This window comes from Thunnus albacares, chromosome 18 (genome assembly GCF_914725855.1).
Source record: "Thunnus albacares chromosome 18, fThuAlb1.1, whole genome shotgun sequence".
NCBI classification, from domain to species: domain Eukaryota; kingdom Metazoa; phylum Chordata; class Actinopteri; order Scombriformes; family Scombridae; genus Thunnus; species Thunnus albacares.
Window position 1 is genome coordinate 9039987 of NC_058123.1, and position 25970 is coordinate 9065956.

Consider the following 25970-nt stretch of genomic DNA (forward strand, 5'->3'; position numbering starts at 1 on the left):
AGCTTTTGCAGTTCATTCCAGCAGTAAATAAAGTTTGCTTACTTACTGTTGTTTTATGTGTTCATATAGGTCTACATACAGGGAGCAGTACTATATTTTTTGTGTGTAAAACTGCGGTATTTGTTTGAGGACTTAAACTCTTTATTATTCGCTAGAGTAGGGGGATACAGCCACTGAAACATGGCACCCCCTTATTGCCTTCAGGTGCTGTCGGAAATAATACTTTCTCCTAGCTGGATACCAATTGAAAAGGTAAATAGTATGGGTATAAAGAATTTCAGTGGTACCATTCCCCGTCTATAAACCATAGATAAATACATATAGAAAACTGCACTCGGTTGTATGTGTTATTTTGTGTTTGTTTTTAGTTATTGAACTGACAGCTGTAGTTTGTGTTTTTCTACACAGAAACCATGCACACTGACGTATGAAAATCAAACTGTGATTGACATTCGCAATCTGATAAACACCTCTAATTTTCCGTCTTTATTTACAGTTAATAAGCAATAAGTCGAGAGGCAAAAAAAAAGACTTCTAAAATTAGGAGTTCAGAGGAGCCCAAAGGCAGCATCAGGGTTCATAGCAGATGGAGGCTGGACAATCGACGGTTCTGCCTTCTGTTCAACAGCACAGAGACGAAAAAAACATACACAGAGCAACGAGACGACCATGGGCATAATCACACCGCCGGTGGCAGCTATAAAAAAGTAGATAACGGTGCCTGTCAGGTAAAGTCTGCCATGAGTTAAAGCTAATTTCGCCAACGGCACTCAGAACCATAATGTTAGCTTAGACGCTAAATGAAGTTTGACAGGCTAACGTCAGGTTTAGCTCCAGTGTTGGCTACAAGTGCTGCCACTAGCAGCTAGGGCAGTCTAACGCCAGCTTGTGAGAGCCGCTAGCCTTTATGAAGTTGCTCGTTGAATTATTGTGGCAGTTGGCTAATGGCGTTAGCTAGCGTTAACGTTAGATGTCAGCCGGTCGTAGCTAACCCGTATAACGTTGAAGACTGAGAGCATATCTCCACCGTCTGCTCCCTCTCTCTGGAAAATTACGCGACTGAAGGAAATGGCTTTTACTGTTTAATTAGCCTTTTGAGCTAGCAATGCGTACTACATTATTTCAGAATAACGTTAGCTTGCCGGCGTCGGATTACTGTTCTCTGTGGTACAACTGTGCCCAGCCCAGCAGCGTAAGTTATAGCATTTCGCATAATGAGTGATCATTATGTAAAAGTCAAGGTTCAACTCGAGCAAATGAAATCATTTGGCGAGGATGCGGAGAAGCAGGGTGTGGATACTGACGAGCAGGAGGTGCCAGTGTCTTCTCCCCCTGCTTCTGTCTCACCAGACCCTCAAAGCATCACCATAGCAGGTAGAGATGCGGCCAACACCTCCATCACTTATAAACATAGGGGTAAAAGTCGCAGTAAGCCTGGAAAAGATGACAAGAACTCTTGTGGGAAACATATGTCAGACCTGTCATTGCACGGCTCTGTTTCTGCCCATATTGGGAAAAACTTGAATAGGCTAGGGAATGAACGGACGCTCCATATCAGAGGAACTGGAAAGATACTGCAGGGCAGGTCGGAGACCAATGGAAACTATATGACAATCCATCCATCCAAAAACATCCCAGAAACACGCCGTGAGGACGGATTCAAACATGCAAGGAAGAGAAGACCTGTGACGGTGGATACCTCGAAAGCCAAAACCTCGTTGGAGGCACTGAAGTTGAGCATCAAGCAGCTGCAGTGGAAAGAGGTAAGAGGAAAGAGGTGTGCTGCATGTTTGTCTTGCAGTAAATGTTATTCACCCTTTTGCTGTGTCGATTTCATTCTTTTGAGACAATGGGGTGGTTCAAGAAAGCAGCAGTGATTTGTTTCATCCAGAGAGGACATCAGCTGCTCAGTGCATCAGTGTTTCATTTGGATGACAACCAGCTTGTGCTCGGGTCATGATGGATGTGCAAGGATGAAAAACTCTTTTTCTTCTAGCTTAACAAAACAACAACCGCCTTCCCTGATTTAGTTGTCCCTTTTTGTTTTTTTAAACGGTGACTTAAGCCATTTAGGGGGTTCAGTTTGATCAAAAACCTGCATATGCATGCATCTCAATGGCACAGTCTTTAAGACCTGCTGGGATTCAGTAGTGTCTGAAGTCATAGCTATTAGAGAGCATCTGTAATGCTAGCAACCATTTTGCCACCAGCAATATGACAGTTGCCCTGACTGGAGAGTCTTCTTTTGATTGATATGGGGGGGGGGTTGATGAGCTGGGTTCAGATTTGAGGGGTCATGCATAAGTAAACTAGGACTGCAAATAACCGTTGTTTTCATTATCGATCAATCTGCAGATTATTTTCTGGATTTTGGTCTTTAAAATGTCTGAGAGTAGTGAAAAATGCCGGTTGTCATTTCTTTGAGCTCATGGTGGTGTCTTCATATGTCTTGTTTTGTCAGATCAACAAGCCAAAATCAAAAGATATTCAGTTTATTGTCACACGATACAGAAAAGCATCACATATTCACATTTGAGAGGCTGAAACAAAAGATAATTTTCTGTCGATCAACTAATCGTTACATCTCTAGAAACATGAGGATTTAATAGAGATTTATGAAAGTCAAATAGAGTTCATGGAGCAAATTATGGGCATTTTTGCTGAAAAAAAACTTATTCACATTGCTCGTTTTATGCATCTAACTGTCTAAAGTCCAAATATATTCAGTTCACTATCATATAGGCCAAAAAAGCATGAAATTATTACATTTAAGAAGCATGAACCAGCAAATATATGGCATTTTTGCATGAAAAATAGCTAAAAAGATTATTCGATCATCAACATAGTTGCTGATTAACTTTCTGTGGATGGGCTAATCAATTAGTTGACAAATTTTTGCAGCTCTAAGGCAAAGGCTACCTGAGGTGTCTCTAAAAATATGCTCTAATTTACGAGAAATGTACAGCTGGACTTGTATGAAATTTCAGTGTTTTTAAATGAATCTTATTAAACTAATTTATAGAAATGGGTAATAAAAGCATTGTTTATATTGAAAGCTGAAGCACCTCATACAAAACTTTCTGTTTATATGTCTATGTGTTTGTCATAAACTGAACATGAAGTTGGCCCTACTGATCTCTTAGAGAGTGGACAGAAGTCTTGATCTAATGGTAAGATAAAGGAGTACCTGTCTAAAGATATGTTGATGAATATGCCCATTCATCAACCTGCATTGAACATGAACTTGGTCAAAGTGCATGGGAATCTGTTGGAGATTAATGTGTCATCAACCCTGTCTGACCAACTGTAAAATAACCTATATGGACACTAAAATGGATTAATGGAGTTGCTTTCTCGATGACTTCTTATCGTTTCCTATTGGTAATTTATTTCCAGTGTCTCTATCAAAGTTTGCACTGAAGAAGTAATTGATGGAGATGAATTAGATGACTTGATCACCTCCAAGCCACAACTTGAAAATGTCAGTTTGATGCCTCTAATCTAAGAAAATGTGTCCTGATGAAAGTTGTTCTGAATGAAAAGAAATGGCTCTCAAATATTTATGAGAGAACTAATTGATCCAGCTCTCCGTTCTCTGAGCCACAAACACCATCTGGTCTTTTCACGAAGCAGTTTGAATGTCAATAATACCTGTCATCAGCCATTATTAACATGCTCTCCATTATGCATGAGAAGTAAAGAAGGGCAATGCAATGAGACAGGTGAAGTAAAGACTTTACTTATCACCGGTGACCGCGCGGTGACACTTAAGCCCAACCAGGTCTGCTATCGGAAACGGTCGACAGTAGGCCTATACATTACCACGCTTTTGTACTCATGATGCACCCCCAACAAAGTCAAGGGCTCTATAGATCCTGTGTCACTTTGAAAGTACCCGTCAACATCTTTTGAAGGGTTGAAACTCCAGTAGCTTCGCTCTATTCGTATGTAAATTATAAAATCCCTTGAGCAATTCGTCACACACATAACAGCTACGTAGGTTTACAACAGAGGACACTCGATACTTTTGGAAAGTTTATGAGGGCATTTTTATGAGTGTGATATATTCATTTTTTCTTGGCCTTAATGTCGATTTACATCTAAATTACTACGTCTTTACATCTACAGTAATTTCTGGCCTGAGAGAGTGCTTGACTTTCAGCATATGGTATTCTCTTAAACAGTGGGAATGATTAGCCTTAAGCTCCTCTAATCCAATAGCCTCTAAGTCCTGATTTAAGCAGAGAGAATGGCAAGCCCGAGGGTCGGAGCGACAACTTCAAAAAATTAGACTAATAACTGCATTTAATCAGAGGTTTCCTATTTTTATTAGGATCCTACAGATTAAACTGACATTTTGAATTAAAGTACGTAAGCCTGCCACCTAGAGGCTTCCTTAGAACATGTTTGGGAAAATAACGGCCCTGAATATCTGAAACTGGAAATGCTATTTACCACAGGCATGGCAGAGAGGATGTTCCCAGTTGCTGCTTTCTTACTACGGTAGCTAAGACAGAATTAGCCAGGCTGGGCTTCAGTGAGCAATGTGTATTCATTCACAAAAAGGCTCAGAAAATGAACATGTGACTAAGTCCACCATAAAGGGTTGAATTATGGTCCTATTTCTACCTCTCCATATATAAAGGAGATGGCTATTTTTGGCCCTGATCCCTAGTAACTACTCAAATTAATTTAACCTCCTTCCCTGATGCGATTAGACAGTTACACGCTGGAAACTCTGTGGAAGTATTTATAGCTGTCAAGCAGGGTTTCCCTGTTTCACATGCTCACATGTTTAGTCATTAATGAGGAGCAGTTCTGTCACAGATCTATCTTGTAGCTGGGCAGCAGGGTGGGTCGTATCAGAGTAGAATTCAGGAGTGGTAATGATATCCCGCTGACCTTCCAATGCTACTTGACTTAGAGTCATGGATTTTTTTTGTAGGGCAAGTGGAAGAGAAATTTACTTGCCCCACCGGACAAGTTCAAAGTCATAAATAAATGAATAAATAGACCATGTGTCTTCACGTTATTTGCCACTCATTACTCTACTCGCTATTTGATTAAATGAATACATTCAGAATAACAAATGCATTTTTTCCCCCATGATATGTCCAACTCAGAATGGGATAGCTCAGTGCGTAGGTTGTGTGTTTAGCGAGGTTGTGGGGGGTTGCCCTCATGTTGGTGCACTTAATACCAGGAACCACACTTTTTATTTCTCTAAATGTGTGGAAATCTGATGTTTTCACATCACAGATGTTGAACAACAGCATATAAGTCCCAGTGAAATGGAAGTTACAGCGTCTGTAGCTTCTGTACTGTCATTGTTTTCCACACAAGTGACTTTTGTCAAGCCCTGGTAAAATAAAGTTCAATTGAATTATTCTCATCTCACTGTTGATGATTTGAAACTCAAATAGGGGTATGCCTTTTTAAAATTCCATTTTGTATGGATAAGGGCTTCAACAAATGATTTTTTTTTTCTTATCAATTAGCCCATTAGTTGTTTGGGCTATAAAATGTCAGAAAATGGTAAAACATATCAGTTTCCCAAAACTCAAGGTGCAACCTTAAATGTCCCAACCAACAACAATCAATAACCCGAAGATATTCAGTTTACTATCATAGAAGACTAAAAAAACGAGAAAATATTCAAATTTAAGAAACTGGGATGAGAGAATTTTGACATTTTTTTTTCTTAAAAAATTACTCAAAACAATGATCAATATCAAAAAAAGATCAATTATCCAAATAGTTGAGTAATTTTCTGTTGATTGACTAATCAATTAATGGATTGGATGCAGCTCTGGTTAAGGATATAGCATGATCCCACAGACTATAAGAACAGAGAAAGCCAAAAATAAATTGTAAATAAATAAATAAAATGTGTAGTGAGTACCACAGTGTTACACCATTTTATTGCCTGTTTGGAACTACTACGATTGATTACAGTGCACATAGATATTTTATGTTTAACGTTAATTTTCTTATTTAAACAGTTGGGAGAAAACTTCCCTGATGTCGCAGGATTAATCGTCCTGTTATAAGTAGCTGCATCACAACCACTGAGGTTACACCACAGTCACATGAGTATTTGTGTTGCGCCCACAAGCTGAAAACATATCCTGTATTGTGTTTAAATGAGACTATAATTATGACTTTGATTAATACAGTGTGTGTAAAGAGAGCATCAACCTAGTTTGTTAAAAAGCTGAATGTAAATTTGACAGAACATAACATAAATCATCCAGTAACAGACCTCAGCGGCTAATGAAATTGGTACAGAGTGCTTCAATTAATGAAACGCTGAGCAGCAGTGCATAGAGGAGATATAAAAGCTGTCTTTGTAGCCGTTCATGTATCAGTCAGGGGTCCAAACACTGCTGGAACTCATTTTTTGTTTCAAGAACTTGTTTAAGAAAGGATACTTGTCTGTTCTTTGATATGAGATGGCATATAGGGCTGAATATTCAAACATTTTATACTTAAACTTGTATAGAGTTTGTACTTGATTATCTGTCAATCAAACAATGACTGTAATATTCTGTCATTTTAACTGAATTGTAACAACACATTTGGTGCCCAGTATGCGGATTATGACGTGTGAGTGCAGGCAGAAATAGAGACGTAGTGGACAAAAGCCATGCCTTGTGCCAGTAGGATTTTCTAGCTCTCTAAATCCTTTTATAGTCACATCCTCCCCTCTTCCCCAGCTCATCACAATACAACAAGCACTACCAACCATCTTTAGGAGAGATTATCCCTGCACTCTGGGATCAACGGAGACAAACACCTTACCAATGTTCTGAGTCATACTAACAGATTAAGACTTTATTCTATTTACAGATGCAAGAAAGCATGTTTTTTCTAAATATAATTGTTTTAATCTAAGCATAATTATTTTAATCTGTCTTATCATTCTTTGTTTTTATAGTTCATCCTCCGTCACTTTTATTTTATTTCTCCCCCCTCCTTTCTTTTCTGCAGTTTCCTCTGGGAAGACGAGCAGCCTGTGATATCTACTGGCATGGTGTTTCCTTCCATGACAATGAAAATATTGTCTCAGGGCAGGTGAACAAGTTCCCAGGTATTTCACTGCCTCCTTACTCCTTCTTCTCCTACACTTTCTCTTGACGTAGAGCATGTACATGCTTGGAAGGGGAAGGGGAAGAGGAGGGGTACTCAGATGTTTGCAGTCTGCAACCTCACCACTAGATGCCACTAAATCCTACACACTTCACCTTAAAAGCCTCACTGATCCTTGATTGCTCCAGTGCTGACCTTTTCATGTCATAGTAATAATCATTACTTTTGAGACTCTTTAGTAAGATATGCACACCCAAATCTACATCACTTGAACCTCCTGACTTGTATTCATCTCTGAGACTATGCTTTGTGCATTGCAGGAATGATTGAAATGCTGAGGAAGATCAACCTGAGTCGCGCAATGCGGACTATGCAGGAGATGTTCCCAGAAGAGTACGACTTCTATCCCCGTTCCTGGATCCTACCTGAGGAGTATCAGCAGTTCGCCACACAGGTATCGTGTACACACAAGACACCCTGTTTGCTCCAGAGCAGCTGCAATAGTTACATAAATGTAATGATAATAAAAGGGTTATAGTGATGATTGCACTTCTGGAGATCTGTGCAATAACTAGATACTGTGTCTTGGCTGAGCAGAACTGAGCAGCCATGTAACTGTATCATAAAATATTGCATTGGCTCTGATCACACGGATAAGATGACAAAAAATATGTGTATACAACAATGCATAAAAGGAGATTTAAAAAAAATATGTAATGGAGGTTTTTATTTAAGAATTTATCTTTATTTTACCTGGTAAATTGAGGTCAGAAATGTACTTTGCAAGGGAGACTTGGCTAAGATGGCTCCATAAAAAGTTGCAGAAAAAAATGCAAAACTCAGGCAACAGATAAAACAATACTAAAAAAACAAATCACAATGCTAAGAAGGGTAAGATAAGCTTAGAACAGAGATGTAATTTAGCATATAATTTATAGAAAATATCAAAGTTCTCAATAAAACTCCTTTTGCAGATTAATCCAGGTTACTATAGCAGAAACCATTAAGGCTGTCTTTCTCGTTCTGTCCTTAAATTAAGGTCACACAGCAGATATGTCTTGATAGAAATAAACACAATATAAAAATAAGGCTTTAAAAATATCAATGACCAAGACGCCATAGGGACAGAGATGGCTGGTTTCTTTTTGCCATCTTCCCTCCTCTCTGTAATCTGAACTTGCATTGTGGAGTGTGACCTGCTTTGATTTGTTGTTTCATGTACTTGCTTCGTTGCTCACTTTCCACAAGGGCAAAAGACAGATACTTATTTATGGTCTGTCATCTGGCACCTCTTAAAGGATATGGTTGGCAATTTTCTATATTTTTCTTTTGCAGAGCCAAACCACCAATGAACTCATCCTACTTTAAAGTAGTGTGTGTGTGTGTGTATCCAAAGCCTGATATATCTTATTCCTCTGTGGCATAGACCTCCGTTGTTGTCCTTGGCGACGGAGAGTTTGGTCATGTTAGTTTGTTTAGAAACGGCTCCAAAGACTAATAACAGAGATCATGTTTTCAGTCTCCGAAGAGTAGTTCCTTGCTACATATTACAACCTCTTAACTTTATACCGAAAGTTATTTAAAATGTGCAAAGTAGTACAAAGTCCTGAAGTTGCCACCAGCCATATCCTAACACATGGGTGAATGTAGTAGGATTATCCATCAAAGGAAATACAGTATATTTAATATACAGATATTCGTCCAGTCATCCAGACCAAGGCATCAGGTTTTCAAGAATAACCTTTTAAAATCTTGCGCTTTGTTATCAAATGTTTTTCTCAGTGCCATGAAGTCACTGACTTTTACTTTAGGTCAAATATGCAACCCTTAAATTTGTAATCTTTGTAATCTGATTGATTTTGGCAGTTGGCAGATTAATCTGGGTTTTTATCGACAATAATGATATCATTGAGGGGTTTTAAGTTTTCAGTGATGAATTGTCTTAATTGGTGGAGTAATTGCAAGGGCAGATGGTCAATAGTTCTGATTCAAGGAAATTATGAATTGCAACTATATATTTTGTCCAGCAGGGGGCACCAGAAGACTGCAAAACTACTTCTCACCAGACAGAGCTATTAAAGTCTAAGGCTTTCCTTCCTTAATTAATTAAATACTTGTTCTGTATGTCACAGTGTCTATAAATCAGCAAGCATTAGACACTCAAGCCAAATAAATATTACATCTATTAGTTTTACAATCTATCTGAAACAGAAATATTTATAAGGCTTGGCTTTGACTTTGTATGATATATGCACTATTTAGTTTTATGATTCTGTAACATTTCTGGAGAACTTAAGCTTGTAGGTAGAGATAAAGTCCATGTGAGTTTATGCAAAATGAGATTATTATGAGACTTATTCAACATCCAAGTAATCTAAAGCCTTGATGACTGCTGCCTGGTTTACATGGATATAGTTAAATGAAGTTAAATTCATTTAACCATGTAATACAGCAAGGAACTCTTTGAGGGTCCAGCTCTGGAAATAAGTTAGCTACAATTTCTTCTATATAATGTTGGCTTCAGAACTTTGTCATGTTCTCATGTCGTGTTAAAGTTGGACATTTGTTATTAGACTTAGAAGCAAGTAACTAACATTAGTAAATAATGAATTTGCAAATTTGGAAGATAAAAAGTAACTTAACGGTACCCTGTGAGTTTTCCTGTAAAGGCACAAAGTTTCTTCTTACAGTCTGTTTCTCATTAAAACACATTGTATGTATCGCTGAAGTCTAACAAACTTGTTGAATGTATTTCTTTCCTCATAAAGCATGTGCAAAGCTGATTTTTATGTATTTGTTTTTAACATTTTGAAACCTGCATTGTTTACTTGTAGCAATCCTCTTCTTCAGATCAGTGGAATAGTGTGAACAAATTGGCAGGATTGTGTATTGCATCACTCGCACATGTGTGTCCTTGTGTACAAGACAAACAAAACGGGGACCCAATCAGGACAACAACACTCCAAAGCACTGTCGGTAGTCAAAAACTCTACAGGGTACCTTTTAGCTTGAATGTAAAATTAAATCTCTCCCGTAAATGTAACTGTATAATAATATTGTCACATTTTAAATTCTGAGCATTTGCAGTTTAGTTTGGTTTGGTTTTGGATCTTGGTTTGAAGGAGTTGTAAATCAAGTGATACCAATAACCGATGAAGATTTTTTTCTTCTTCACTCCCACCGCTGCTATAGATTCGCATGGTGAAGGAGAACGATCCTACACTGAATCCCACCTTCATTGTCAAGCCAGATGGAGGCTCTCAGGGGGACGGCATCTACCTCATCCGTGACCCTACTGATCTAAAACTCATGGCGGGCTCACAGGCCAAACAATCTGTAGTCCAGGAGTACATCCACAAGCCGCTACTCATTGACAAGCTCAAGTTCGATATCCGCCTCTACGTGCTGATAAAGTCCATGGAGCCATTGGAGATCTATATTGCCAAGGAAGGCCTGACACGCTTTTGCACCGAACCCTACCAGGTAACCATGACGCCAGCAGGTTCCCCTTAAAGTTGTTAATTTGCTTTGATGCTCTGAAACATTGGCATACAGAATTCAAGTAATCTGATCTTTAAAATCACTCCTACTCTGATTTTGTAGGAGCCAAGCCAGAAGAATCTGAGCCACGTCTTCATGCACCTTACAAACTACTCCCTCAACGTCCACAGTGGCAACTTTGTCCACTCAGACAGCCAGAGCACAGGCAGCAAGCGCACCCTCTCCAGTGTGCTGTACAGGCTGGCAGCTAAAGGTGTCGACATCAAGAAAGTGTGGTCGGACATCATTGCTCTCGTCATCAAGACTGTCATCGCTGTGGTGCCTGAACTTAAAGTCTACTATCAGGCTGATATACCTCCTGGTAAACCTGGACCTACATGTTTCCAGGTGGGTAGCCTGTAATTTACACTTTGTTGAAGGTAGAACGTAAATTCTTATGTAAAATACATCTAAGACGAATGTTTTTAATGATATGTTTGTGTCTCAGATATTAGGTTTTGACATCTTACTGATGAAGAACCTGAAGCCAGTATTACTAGAGGTCAACTCCAACCCTAGTATGAGAATAGAGCATGAACAGGAGGTAAGAGTGAATGTCAACATCTGTATAATGATAGCATTGTCATCATTATTATTCACTTTGTTATAATAAATGTTTGTGTGTGTTCCAGGTGACACCAGGAGTTTTTGAGTATGTTCCCAGTCCAGTAGATGAAGAGGTCAAAGTGGGTGTGATCAGGGACACACTGCGCCTTATGGACCCTGGTCACAAGAAACCCTCAATGTAAATACACACTCTTGCACACATGACGTATAGCTTGAAGTTGTAGTTCTTACATCCTCCGCCCTTTGCCTGCTGCTCTTAAGGCTTTTACACACTTTTTGGAATTGTTGTTTTTGTACTTTTACACAGAACATGAATATTAATGCGGTGAAAAAGCAATGTACTTCTTTTCAGAACGAGGTTGATAAAGGTATCAACCAATCACGAAGCGTAATCTGCACAGACAGCTGTCTGTCGCCAAAGCCCAAGTGTGGTGTTGATGCGAAATGCAAATATCCCGCTGTATGTGTTTTGAACTTATTCATCGTATCTACATTGATTGATCGAGGCTCCCAGTCTGTCTGTAAGCTCGCCTGTTTACTGCAGGCAGACAGGTTGGCTCACTCGCTATGGTGGGCGGGGACATAAAGCCAATGAATCAATATATTGATTCATGTATGATGTGTCATCATATATATCATCATCATCATGTATTTATAAATACAAACACTGTTGATTTCTTCTCGTGGAGGCTGTCAGTCAGCTTGATGAAGGCAGCTGTCCTCTCAGCTCCCCGGGAGCTGCCGCTGACAGACGGCTGCCTCTGTGGACAGACGCTGAACATAGGTAGGAGATCATCATCCAGTGATGATGATCTTGTCCTACTTCCTCCTCACTCGACAAAAGGAAGAGGAGAGCATTATATCCGTTCAATCCACACCAACTCCGACCTGTGTTCAGCACGTCTCTGTCCACAGAAGCATCCGTCTTTCAGCAGCAGTTCCCAGGGAGCTGAGAAGACAGCGGCCGGACAAACTGCCTTCACCACGCTGACTGACAGCAGAATGAGCTGTTGCAAATTCGTGTTTCTGTGTTTCTGTTGCAAATTCGTATCGCTGCCGGTATAAATAGTTTTAATGCGAAATATTCTCAGGCGAGTATTTCACATTTTTGTGTCGTTTATTTGTCACGTCCCCAGTGTGTAAAGGTCTTTAAGAGTCCACTTTTAAGGGCATGATATCTTACTCTGCCTGTCCCTCCTCAGAGCCCAGCTCTGCAACTCTCTCACAGCTCTCCATAAGCCTGTTAAATGGAAAAATTAAACTCAGCTGAGCCATGGTGAAAATTCACACATTACTGTACAAGTCTGGTGGCTCAATCTCTCCAGCTGACTGGCCCAGTGTGCTGCCTGGCAATAAATCTCCTCTACCATTCGGGTTTGTTTTTTTTTTCCCCCCTTCTCAATCTGTTTTTCTTCTATGACAAGAGGATTTACTGTTTCTATTTTACTACCATCTCCATTTCTTGTCTCTTTCTCTCCTCCTTCTCCCTCTTTCTGTCCTCACTCCTTTTTTTGCCTCCTTGCCAGATTATCTTCATATATCAGATATTTGATCTGCTTTCTTCTGCAAGTGAGAGGGATATATTCTTGGGGATAATACCCACTTTACCATTATATTCATGACCAGTAATATATTGATATAATCCCCCTATAATATGTTTAATCCTCGTTCCCCCTGCATTGCTACCATATATTTCCACATCCAGCTAGAATCAGCAGAACCATATTCTGTTCTTGAATTACACTGCAAGGTAAACTACAAATTTAAAGTTATGTTCCTATCTGCATACTTTCAGAGACCCCTAATAAGATGTTGACTTAGATATCAGGGATTACTTAAAACCTGTATCTGTATCTTCACATTACATACAAGGGGCAACCCAAAAAATCTCTTAATAGTTGAAAAAAAACTTTCATAAATCTTCTAATCCCCTTCAAAGTACTCTCCTTGAAATGCAACACACTTGTCCCAGTACTTCTCCCATTCCTGGAAACATTTCCTATCGTCATCTTTTGTCACAATGTCCAGAACCTCCTGCGTTTCTTCCTGGATTTCTTCCACGGTGACAAATCTTCTCCCTTTCTGTCCCAATTTTAGTTTCACCAAGCTGCAGGCTAGCAGCAAATCTGATAACTACACCCTACTCCCCGTGCTATCCATGGCTTCCAGGAATGTTCGGGTCCCCCCCTCGTAGTATAGCTTAAATATTTAATCAATTACTCAATTAGTCAATTGACAGAAAATTAAGCTCCAACCATTTATATAATCAGATAACCGTTTTCAAGTAAAAATGCCAAATATTATTTTGCTCCAGCTTGATACTGTGTGTATCTAGTTCCATGTTGTTCACTGCTTTACTGTAGACGCAAACAGATACTTTATCTCCACATTTTAAGCCTCCTCAAGCTATTTAAGTAGTGGCAGAATATCTTTTTAGAAAATCCCAAAGTTAGACAGTATTTACAATCTGCAGTCATGTGGTGAAAAGAGCTTAAGTTGTGTAAGTAAGCTTAAGTGCAGATCGGGGCAGTGCACATCATCAAGGCAACAAGTGCAGTGATCTTTAATAAGATTTAATTCATTGTCTCATTAAAAGTGTATCACAGCTTACAGTGAGCTGGAGAGGAAGTAGTGACACCGACAGGAACAGGGTTTATAATGTGAAGGACTGAGTGCTTCAGGAAAAATATAATTATTTCCTAAGCATGTATATTTATAGACAGCAATGACACCAACAAGTAATTCTGAAAGACAATAATGACATAAAATAATGAGTAACGGTAGACAGTCAGGTAATTGGGTGCAGGTGTGTGTGAGATGTGGTCAGAGATCTGGGATGCTGATTGGATTTCAGGTTTGGCTGGTGACTACAGGATATCAGGACAGGATGGTGACTATCATCATGGGAGCGTCGGTCAGAATGCCAGTAGAATGAATAACCAAAATTCAGATTTTATTTACATACACAAGGTAAAAAAACAAGACACACATGGGCTGGTGAAAAGTTGAGTATGAGGATCAGTATTCATGCACAGAGACAATGCTGTCCTGTGAGAAAGAGTGAGGGGGGAAAAAAGCAGCAACTTAAGTAGGAGTGAACAGGTGCACACAATCAGGTAAATGAGCGGAGGCAGAGATCCAGGTGCACTATGATCAACTATTGAGGGACCGTGAAGGGCACTACATAGAGTGGAATGGAAAGAACAGGGAGTAAAGGAGTCAAACAAATAGGGAATGGTGTTTTCTTCAGTACACTGATTATTAACAGTCTCAGCTATTAAATAATTAGGACTATAAGACTAAAAAACCGAAGGCCAAAACATTTAAATAAATCTTTCTTCATGATAAACTCAAACTGCAGTAAAAATTCTGTTGTGATTCAACATAATTCTGAAAATCTGTGCACCCCAAACACAAAGATTTATTAGTATTCATGTCAGGTTGTGATTGCAGAGAAGTGTGTACTGTCAGCTTTGCAGATAGCGACTGAGTCATGTGGTTGAGGGGGTAGATATGCTAATTATGTCCCAACTAGCTAGTGCTAATGTTTATTAAATTATCCATTAGATTGGATATGCTCCGAAAAATGTAATCATCACTGTGGCCAAACAACTTGGGCACAAAATAAGAAGTCATTAATCATTCAGTTCCACAGTTTGTTCTTTGTGTGTTTGCATGGGCACCAAAGGCAGACACATTGCACATACATGTTTTGTCTGATGGAGGACACACTTGTTTGCAACATTTGTAGAATTATTTTAAATCAAACCTTTTTTTGTGGCACTGCCTGTAGAAGTTGAAACTAAAAACAATCTATCATCCAATATTCACCTAACAGCATGACAAGATACGATATGATGATGATAAGGCTCGCGAATTTCTATATTTTTCTCATTGTCAACAAATCTCATGTGCAGAGCCAAACCAACAATGAATTGATCTACTTACAAGTATTGTGTGTGTATCCAAAACCTGATAAATCTTATTCCTCTGTGTGGTAGACCTCCGTTGTTGTCCAAAAAATGGCTCCAAAGACTAATAACAACAATCAAATTTCCAGTCTCCAGAGAGCAGTTCCTTGTAAGGCAGACACAATTCTGTTTACAGAGCTTCGCTAGCTTATTGTGCTACATATCACAACCTCTTGACTTTGTACTGAAGTTCTTTTGAGAAATTTACAATGTAGTAAACTTACCGTGACCATAATCTTTGTAGCAAAGGAACACTCAGTGCAACAGTGTGGCTCATTGATATGTTCTTAATAGTTTGTGGAGGTCTACGGCACAGAGGAATAAGATACTGTATGTTAGGCTTTAGATACAAACACAATACTTGTGAGTAGGATGATTTCATTGTTGGGTTGGCTCTGCATATCAGATTTTTTTGACAATAAGAAAACTACAGAAAATTCCGAGTCTTAAGAAATGAATAAAGCTAACATAATTGATGCTAGCTTTATGGAAAATTTGATTGCTGATTAAAACTTTGTGATAGAACTAAACAGTCTTTTAAATGGCGTTTTAAGAGCTTTGATGCCATACAATCACAGAATAAAATCTCAAGGACCCCAGTGGATTATAGCCTTTAATGAGAAGAAACGACTGCATTCACATGCATAGATTAAGATTTTGATTCAGTTAAGTTGCATTTTAACAGGGAAGCAATGATTTTGTTTTCTTTTTGTTCTGCAAACTTGTAGAATCATTACCAAACCGTCATTCGGAGCACAAACAAAATGTTCTCAGCATCGTTGTGGGAGGTTAAGTGATTTGTTTACTGGACAGATGGTCTACCAGTACAGTAAGTAAATATACCTGCGCTGTTGTTTGCCAACAGCTGTTCTGCAGTGGGATGGATGAGATTCAGTCATTTAGAACGCAGGTTTTTAGACTAAATTCACTGCCTGCATGAATTTCACTTGTCAAGATGAAGTGGAAGAGAGGTGAGAACTGACCGGGCACACAATACGACAGTACAGCTGAGTAAAACAAACAGTGAGGCTGTTTAAAGGAGACAGAATGAGAGCTTATGTAAGAGAGATAAGTAAATACAAAATGGCTGAACAAAGGGGGTAAAAAAGTGGCATTTGAGATAGATGGGGAATTAAGAGAAGGAGGGTGTGATGATATCAGTGACTCTGAGACATGTACTTCTGTCACCCAGCTCATTAATCCTGTGTATTATGTCTCAGAGGGTGATTTATGAGACATTATGTGAGGTACAAGGGTAGGTGAGAACAAAAAGAGGATATTCATATGTATACATACCTTCAAATTGGGTGCGAGGGGCATGATTACAAAGGCATCATCTGCATGAAAAAGAACAACAGATGCCGAGGTGGATTCGGTGCAACCCAAGGTAACTAAATGTTTTCAAGCTACATTTTAAACCCTAGTTTAAGTTCTCTGATGATGCGGGTGTTTGGATAGGAATGATCCCTTGATATCGTAATGATTAGTAATATTAACACGTTTTAAGTCCTTTACGTGTACAACAAAAGCTTATTGTTACCTGTGGGAGACTATTTTTCTTGTGTGTGTGTGTGTGTGTGTGTGTTTTGCTATGACTCATACTTTGAGAAAAGCTCAGGCAGTCAATTTCTGATGTATGTCATGGAGATAAATTTACAGACACGTTGATTTCCTTTCATTGACTCTTGACAGGGTGCGGTACCTTTTTCGAAGATTTATTCACCAGGAGGCCAGAAATAACTTTCATGCAGGTTAATGACAGCTGAATTAGGGCTAGTCCTCCTTGTGCACACTCAACTAACATTTGGCACCTGGCCTCTGTATCTCTTTTTAATAACCTGCCATCCTTCACCTTTTACCCTTCTCACTCGGCCTCCATCATCTCCTTCTGTCCGTCCGCTGACAGTGTTTGTAGACGTTCCCCTCTCTCTCTGTCTGTCTGACTGTCAGCTTCTGTTGAAGACGTGTCCGTTTTTAGCCCGAGCTCGTCCTGTCTAAATAGATGTGGGTGGTGTCCTTCTGGCTGCTGTGGGATGATTGATTCTATTAAACATTCAGCAGCGCTCGCTCAGTGCCATTCACACTGCTTACTAATTCATGGAGAAAGAAACTGCCTCATAAAAGTCACCAGTACTGTATCTCCTTGATGTGAATATAACTCTATGTGTTTCTCTTTGTTACATGTGTGCCTATATGCACATATGTGTTGATAGGTGTAGTCCTTAGGGGCCTTGCACACACACACACACATACATATAGGTGTTTTCAGCTGTTCTCGCTTATTAGACATCACGCTCACGTTAAAGGTGTGAGGTGCTATAACGGGAATTATGTGAGGTCACAGGACTTGATGTACTTGTAAGAATGATAAAGGTATAATTTGTACTGCTCTGATAGATGCAGCAAAGCTACCAGGAGCTATCAGGCAAAAATCATTTAAATCACATGTGTGGGTTTACCACGGATGTATTAATAAAACTGGATACTGTGTTCCAAGACGGCACACCAATCATTCCAATGAAAGTCGCTTACCATACACCAAAAAAAAACTTGTAAGCTTCCACATCATTGGGCTGATAAGGTACGCCCATGAGAGTCCTTTTTTTTTGCGGCTCCCTGCACACATGAATACCATTAACATAAATGATTCTGCTCTTTGAGGATTCTTAAAGGTACCTTGTTCAGTTTTTGACCACTAGTGGTGCTATGAAGCTATACACATCCCTGCCAATTTTTACACTACTTCACTGATCGACAGGAGGTGGAGGTAAAGTGGCAAGAAACTAGCAATGTACCAGCAAAATACAGGGAAGAAGACTGCCGGCTAGCAAGCGTGGATGTAAACAATGCAGGTTTCTGGATGTTCAAAAAAAAATTGGCTTTGCAAATATTTCATGAGGGGGGGAAAAAATGCATTCATCATGTCTTTTTAGGCCTTAAGGATATACACAATGCATTTTGGTTAAAAAAAACAAAAACATAACTTTGTTCAAAGGAAAACCTCAGGACACCTAAATTTTATTGGATTACATTCTGTGACATTACATAAAGTCACCTCATAGCATTTGTGATGCTCAGAAAGACTCGTTGTGTGTAGACTTGCCGAACATGTAGAATACAATGCTACCACATAAATCATTCGTAAAGCCTTCTTGAAACCCTTTGAAGCCAAGTGGTGCTTTATTTATATAGAAGTCCTACATCTTTGTGCCTCTTAACCACCTTTGTGCTGCAGTAGAGTGATAGGCTGAATCTAAGGTTGATGGAGCTCTTATGGCCAATTTAAACCTGCAGTGCAGAACTTTTGTCTTTACATTCTGGCAGTGAGAGTAAATAGGAGTTACCTGCATGTAAGGACAGTCTGCCCTGGTTGACAGTCGCAAACCAATCAATGCTGGTTGATGTAAGACACATCATTACAGGTGTGCCAGTGTGGGAATGTCATACCAGACACCAGGTTTAAAAAGCTCTGTATACTGTGAAATACAGAGATATTTATCTGGCGGTGATAGGCTTAATCAGCATTGTGTGAACTCATTTGGCAAAGGCTTGAATATAACGGATGTTTATTGATATGTAAAAGTCCCACACTCCAGCTTTAAGTAACTAACTTAAGTGCTTTTATATTTCTGCTTCCGTCTGCATTGAAAGTATCAAACATGATTAAAATAAAGAACCTCAAAACGCACAATTTGTGCACCATCAGTAGTTGCAGTGGAATTGGCAACATGAGTCTTTGCATAAGCACAGGCTTTATTTGAATACTGTCCTTCACTGAATAAAACTGCAGAGAACTACTGTGGTTTTTCAAGAGCCATCACCAGGGTATACAGTGTTTTATGAGTCACACTTCTGCCCTCATCCCAAGTCGCCTTCCTCTCTGGGATTTGTTTCGCTCTATTATGTATCCAAACTTGTTGAGGTGTATCAGCTTTCTCTTTTATAAGAATTAAACACTGCTTTCTAAATGTTAAGTGTCGAACCTCTTGCTCCTGATGCAGGTGCTCGTCAGTACAGTCAGTGAAAAGGCTGTATGGAGGTTGTGAGATGCGGGAATGGAAAAAAAAAAAAGAGTTGAGGCCAGGATTTATCCTTCATACAACATTATTCTTCCTGTTTACCCTGCCAAGCCGGGCTGTAAGTGCAGACTCAAGTGAAAAGCTCGGTGCATTTATCTACCTCAGGTGGTTGGCTGTAACTCAGCTGACAAAAGCTCTCTGGGTTGGCCTTACGATCTTGTGCTTCAACCCCGTAGAGCCTGAAGGCCATTACTCAGCCCTGCTGCTAGACAGCACAAAAAGCAATAAATATATATATATATATAGAGCTTTTGCTTTTATAGTTGTTCCTTTGTGGAAAGACTTCAAAGCTGCTGGTTAAATGCTCGGTCAACTTGCTAATAAAGCGAAAAGAAGGGTCTGTCATTTAAATACAGCGCGATAGATTTATAATTCCCCTTCCTGTCCTGTTGTTATTCTGTGACAAAAGTTCCCAACCAAAGGCCGGTGGCTTTGAACACGGGGAGGAGATTCCCATGGAGGCGGAGTCCCAAGACAGGAACCCGGATGACGGAGGAGCTCTGCCCTCGCTGTGTCTGAAGCAGGTCTACCCCAAGTACACCAAACAGTTTAACTACCTGAGGCTGGTGGAGCGAATCGCAGCTCTGTTCATACGCTTCCTCGGGGTCAAGGGCAACATGCGTCTGGGTCCCACCGCCTTCCGAACCTTCATCAGGTACGAATTATTTCAGGTAAAAATGAAAACCCCAAAACATACCGACTGAGATATAAGAATATTTTCTTCACTGTGTTTAGGACCTGTAAACTGAGCAACAGTAACTTCACCATGGCTTCAGTGGACATCCTCTACATAGACATCACACGACGTTGGTCAGGAGCGATGCCCGACTCTAGAGAAGCAGGTAACACTCATATATATATATATATATATATATACACAACACTCAAACAAAAGTATCCCCGGGAAACAACATGTAGAGGACAGAGAGCCCGGTATCCTTGAGACTCGGAGTAAATAATGTGCTTGGAGATAATTGCTTGTCATTCTTTGTCAGATTTCTTTCTGACACTGTGCTCCCATAATTGAAATGAGCTGAGATCACAATGTGACAGCGAAGAGACTCTCCCGACATGAATTATTCAGACATTGCACCTTGCAGGGAGTGTTTGCAAGGCATAGCGGATGGATGGAGATCACATGGACCAGGATGGAAAGGCCTGTACAGAATTTCAAATGAGCTCATACGTATTCAGGGAGACTGGAGTCAGGGTCTGTTATTTCTGTGTATGTGCACTGGAGGATTTACAGGGAATCAGGAGGATTCATAACGCTCGCAAAAAATAAACAGTTATGAAGTTTTTTTTTTTTTTTTCAGTTTTGTTTGGGATACGAGACAAAGTTTTAGAAGGACACATGAAGGAATTTATGTAAATGCTCCCCTGCACTCCTCCTCTGATCTGTAATATATATATATATATCTATATATATATCCATCTATATATAATATATGTTTTTAGTTCCACTGCAAATGACCTACCAACTTATATTGGTCCAGTGCGAATCAGCATTTTATTAATGTGGTGTTTTTATTCCACTCCATGAATTCCTTGATCCCTCTGCTTCCACTTATAATATAGAGAATAATAGAGACCGCAGTAGAAAATATTAAGGAGACCTTTGGGTAAATATCAGCTCTTGCTCAGCTCATGCTCTCGTTATCTGCCACCCACATGTGAAATTATGGCAGCGTATTGTTGTCATTATTTCAAAACTTTTTCTCGCGGGTGTAGGTTACAATATCATGTCTCCAGGCACCGACTGGATCTTTTTCTTGTTTTAACAGCGTATGGAAGTTTCTTGTTATAACAACTTTTATGTTATAATGAGAAATGTTTTTTTTTTTTTTAATGAGATACGTTCATTTTGTGAGATAAAGAGAAAGTTATATAACGTATAACAAGATAAAGTTTTATGTTGTTAATACAAGAGAGTTTCTATTTAAAACAGAATCATTTAGTATCTAGTACTGAGTAAATAATGTCATTATAGTAGGAAACTATCTTGTTAACACAAGAAAAATATCTTATTATTATCCAGTATCCATTATTATTAATGGTGGCAGCAATACAATGCTGTATAAAATAAACAAAGCCTTTAATAAAATAAAATGATCACATCAGTTCTTCTAATCATCTTTAACCCTTTAAAAGCAGCAGGCAGTTAACTTTTTAATGAGCCGAGAGGAGAGTCCAGGCTGTGGTGAAAACACACAAAGATTAATATATAGCAACATATTAGCATATATTATATGAATATCTGAAATGTTATTATACAGAACTTCAAATTTCAATACGCAGCATCCCAAATATGTTTCAAGGGCAAATGTTGTGATGATGGAAACCAGTTTTAGGTGTCCTGTCTGTTGACTATATACTTTTTTCATTAGTTGATTAAAGAGGTTATTATCGTGCACATGAAAATGTATCCTGATATGACTGTCACTATTGTAAATACTTCAATCTGCCATTTTCCGTAACTGAGAATTCAATAATAATCCTGCTGCAGGCCGACAGTAAAAGTGGTAAAAGTCACGTCATCCAACAAGCTATGAAAATGTCTCACCAGATGTTCTTAGAAGATGTAAAAGTGAGTAAAAACAGCATCACGGAGGGTGTTTATACCTCCACAGTTTGCATATGTAACTTTTTTTTATGCCTCTGTGCTGGCGACAGTACGTCCCGTTCTCGTGAACGCGATATCTCAGGAACGCTTTGAAAGAATTTCTTCCAATTTGGCACAAACGTCCACTTGGACTCCAGGATGAACTGATTAGAATTTGGTGGTCAAAGGTCACTGTGACCTCACGAAACACGTTTTTGGCCGTAACTCAAGAATTGATACGCTAATTATGACAATGTTTCACACATATGTCTAATAGGTTAAAATGATGAAGTGCTGACATTTTCATATCCGAAAGGTCAAAGTTCAACTTCACTGTGACATCATGATGTTCTGCACAAACACTTTTCTGGCCGTTATTCAACTCCATAACTCAGGGACAGAAGGGGAGATTGTGACCATGTTTCACATTTGGTTGGACACTGAACTGGTGACACTAATCTTGGTTCCCACCTTGAAACTGTGGTGATTGTTTAGATCTTCTGTGCTGCCGGGTTGAAGATGTGTGTCAAGCATCCACGTTTTCACGAATTTGTAGCTTCTTTGCAGTAACATCCATATCTGAAGCATCGTCAACTTTATGTTTAATCAGATTCAGCTTTATCGGCCAAGCATGTGAACACATACAAGGAAAATACACTTAATACCTTTTTATTAAATTCCTTAAAAGTCTTCACTACAAATATTACATGAGTCTGGACAGACATGGATGTAACTGCTACTTGACTGGTCGGCGGAGTCGTACAACTGCAGTATTTCTAGTTTTTCTTTCTTCCATCTGTCTCCCTCAGCAGCAGAACGCCTCTAGCATTTGCTAATTCTGCCACTGATTAGCATAATCTAAAATAGCTTTTCCTTTTTCTTTTAAACTGTGATGGCCGCTGTTTGGACTAGTATAATTGATTAACTAGCAGCAGTATGAAAATCCTGGAAACAGGTACAGTAGTGGTATCACTGACTGTGTCACTGACTGTATAATTTCTTCTTTTTAAATGGCAGTTGATTTCATGTTTACCTTTCCTCCTCTGTTTTTCAGGTATGGGACTACAAGCGTTCGTGGAATCCTTTTTCTACCTGGCAGGTCGCAGGTTCAAATCCCTGCCGCTGAGGGGGCAGGCGGCGTCACTGCTGGAGCTGTGCGAGGCTCAGCTCGAGTCCCAGTCGGGCGTCGAAGACAGACGCTCCGTGAGCTGCAGCAGGGCGTTGCCGCGAGCCATCAAGACTCAGACGCTCGGCCTCACCAACCCTCAGCTCTGTTCCCCGGCTCCCCTGCGAAGGGCGGCCAGCCAGGACTACCGGCTGCATCAAAGACTCAAGCCTCGCACTCTCAGGGCCAACGTGGAGAACTGACGAGAGAGAGGGCTCCAACTAGTCGTCCAACTCCCAAACACTACCTTTTAGCCTCCTCCTGTAGAGCTGGGAAATTAGGTGTCCATCTCTCCTCTGCAGCTACAGCAAAGAGGGGAGGTGATGGGAGGTGAGAGAAGAACTAGCTTGACTCCTGCTGGCTGACTTGCAGGAGGACTGTTCTCAGCCTGATTGCTTTTTCCTCAGAGGAGGAAGATGTCCATGGGGGGGGAAGGGGTTGGAACGGTAATAGAGAAAGAAATATAAGGAGGTTGGTGCATTTCTTCCTCCTCTTTCTGGTGTGATCATATATGACCAGTGTGGTCCAGTCAGGAAGAGGATTAAAGGATTGCTTTTAATATACTTACTGATTCTACAGGGCAGCTATTTGCTCCCCTTCACCTTTTGTCTGGCAACACTTAACACTGAAACCAACTTTCTTTTCAGGGATAATATTAGATACTCCGGCTTCACATTCAACGCATTTTACACGCATCACACATAAATGGGTGTAAGGGAGTGTCCTTAGTATGTATATTCTTGACTTTGCACAACAACTTTGCACAGAAATGGATGTGAGTGTGAGTGTGGACATATTGTGTGTGTTTGAGTGTGTGTATGTACTCTACTGTACATATATATATATATATATATATTTTTTTTTTGTGTTTAGCTCAATGGTGAAAGCCAGTGGCTCAGCTGTGCATCCCAGCTCCGTGAGCCCATTAGCGATGAGTTAAGTGAATTCAAAGGGAATATTCAAAAGGAGAAAAGGTCACGTCGCCATTTATCCTCTTTCACTTCTGCAGCTATTCCAGTCAGGCAGCCTCAGACCTCCAGCGATGAAGTAAGAGAAAAATGTTTCTAGGACAACTACCTTACAGCCACAAAACTGCCATGAGGGATTCATTATTTCCCCCCCAAGTAATTGCATGGCACAGAATTTCACAATTTAGACCAATGCATTTTTTTTTTTTTTTTTCTAAAATGACAATTGTAATAAAATCTTATTTATCGTGTGATGTGGTTGCCAGTTACACATAAAATGACCACTGGTGGATGCCAACCTGAAAGGTCGTAGATCGTTACTGTAATTTCAGCTTATTTACACTACGGTTACTTACTGAACAAAAAATGTTTGAATTGTTTGTTCTCTCTGTTAGTTTTATACCAAGATTGTTAAATTAACTTGTGACATGCAGACCAAGAATCAAACGTGATGTGTTACACTTACTTACAAAAGAACACTGAAGCTTATTTAACACCTGCAGCTTGGGCAGCTGTTTAAATACATACAGGGAACTAAACATGTAAAAAAGATCTCTGCTATGCATACTGTAGGACAAAAGTATTTATTACAGTATGTATCTGAAAACATGAAGTAGATTTATAAGATTATTCACAGTGATGGGTCATATGAATAAAATGTATTGATAGAACTGCAAAAAATCAAATAAAATTAATTTTGCTCTTTGAACTGAAGATGTGTGTGTTGATTTGGCTTCTGCTCTTGATACTGGACATTTAATTTTATACAAATTTAAGAGTAATTTTCAGGTATTGCATGGTTGATTAGGATATTTTACAGAGGGTGGTGGAACTTTGTACAAATTATAAGAAAAAGTATTATATCGTTTAGTTGGTAAGTGCAGATTTTATTTAGGTTCATACAAAGTTAATTTGCAAAAATTCTTAATAAATTAGAAAATACTTAGTTTTCAGTGTGAAGTTTTGTGTGTCAAACTACATATTAAAAACTCCATAATGAGTGCATTTCCTGTGTGCTACCAAATGACATAAACCTTTCAAAGAAATGTCCTATGAAGTCAATTACACAGCAGCTACTTTTAAGAGTTGTCAAGTGGGTACTTAATGACTCAACACTTTTTTGTTTTTCTTTATAATTTGTATAAAATTGCATCACTGTGTCTGTGAAATGCCCTCAAAATTAGCTGTCGCGTATTTGGAAATTACTCTTCCAACTACTGCTATTTCTGAGAAAATAACACAAAATTGCGGGAACTGTATAATGTCTGTCTTGAACAGGCTAATAGCCTGAAATGGCTCTTTTTCTACATGTTTTAAGACCTTCGAAATGCTTCACAGCTCAACCATCTGCCAATGTTTTCTCGACCTTCTGTTGCAGACGCTCCGTGCCAGTTGATGCTGTATCTCCAGTGTCTTAAGTTTTCATACTTTTGTTTTGTTGCCCAGCGGTGAGTCACACTGTTGCACTGAGTTTCATGTTCCTTCATTACAACGAACATGAGCGCCGTAGTTAATTTTGATTCAATCCAACATAAACCAGCCTGCTGCTGGAAATAGTCACAAGAGCACCAAATCCACAGCTGACAACAGTCCCCAACAAAATCATTATTTCAGTCCTGTTTGACTAAAGTTTGCTGAAACCTGCAGTTCCCATCTGTCTTTGGAGATTTGCCTTTTCCAAAAAAGGTGGAACTTTATATTTGTGGGACATTTTTAAAGCTGTTCTAGTCAGTATTTTTTATACAAAATTAAATTAAAAGATTGTGTATTGTTAAAGGGACAAACATAGAAAACTATCATCAGACTTTTCAGTTCCTCTCAAGTCTGGTTTTAGCAACTTTCAGCTTATTGTTTTGGTTTTATTAGCAAAAAAGCAAAAAAAAAAAAAAGCTTATATATCCCCATTATACACTACCTACCCAGCACCAAACAACAGACAGAGCCACTAACAGCTAAATATTTCCTCAGCAGTGAGTGGAGACCAAACAG

General features: G+C 39.3%; 1 protein-coding gene across 2 annotated transcripts; it reads left to right on the forward strand.

Moving 5' to 3' along the window:
- The first annotated feature begins 500 nt into the window (after positions 1-500).
- On the forward strand, positions 501-24690 carry ttll11 (tubulin tyrosine ligase-like family, member 11). Of its 2 annotated transcripts, XM_044333924.1 has the most exons (11): positions 1267-1374; positions 1529-1763; positions 6991-7090; positions 7410-7543; positions 10282-10572; positions 10693-10977; positions 11078-11173; positions 11262-11374; positions 19656-19901; positions 19982-20088; positions 22903-24690. In XM_044333924.1, exons 2-11 carry the CDS (start codon positions 1608-1610, stop codon positions 23214-23216), a joined length of 1842 nt encoding a protein of 613 aa, XP_044189859.1. In that variant the 5' UTR covers positions 1267-1374; positions 1529-1607; the 3' UTR covers positions 23217-24690. The 2 variants fall into 2 exon arrangements, with proteins under 2 accessions (XP_044189858.1, XP_044189859.1); XM_044333923.1 differs by having other exon boundaries at positions 501-1763.
- Positions 24691-25970: the final 1280 nt, after the last annotated feature.

Coding starts and splice junctions, on each gene's coding strand:
- ttll11 (XM_044333923.1), top strand. CDS start 1,215: ATGAGTGATCATTATGTAAAAGTCAAGGTTCAACTCGAGCAAATGAAA. Junction 1,764..6,990: donor AGCAGCTGCAGTGGAAAGAG/GTAAGAGGAAAG, acceptor TCTTTTCTGCAG/TTTCCTCTGGGAAGACGAGC. Junction 10,978..11,077: donor CTGGACCTACATGTTTCCAG/GTGGGTAGCCTG, acceptor TTTGTGTCTCAG/ATATTAGGTTTTGACATCTT.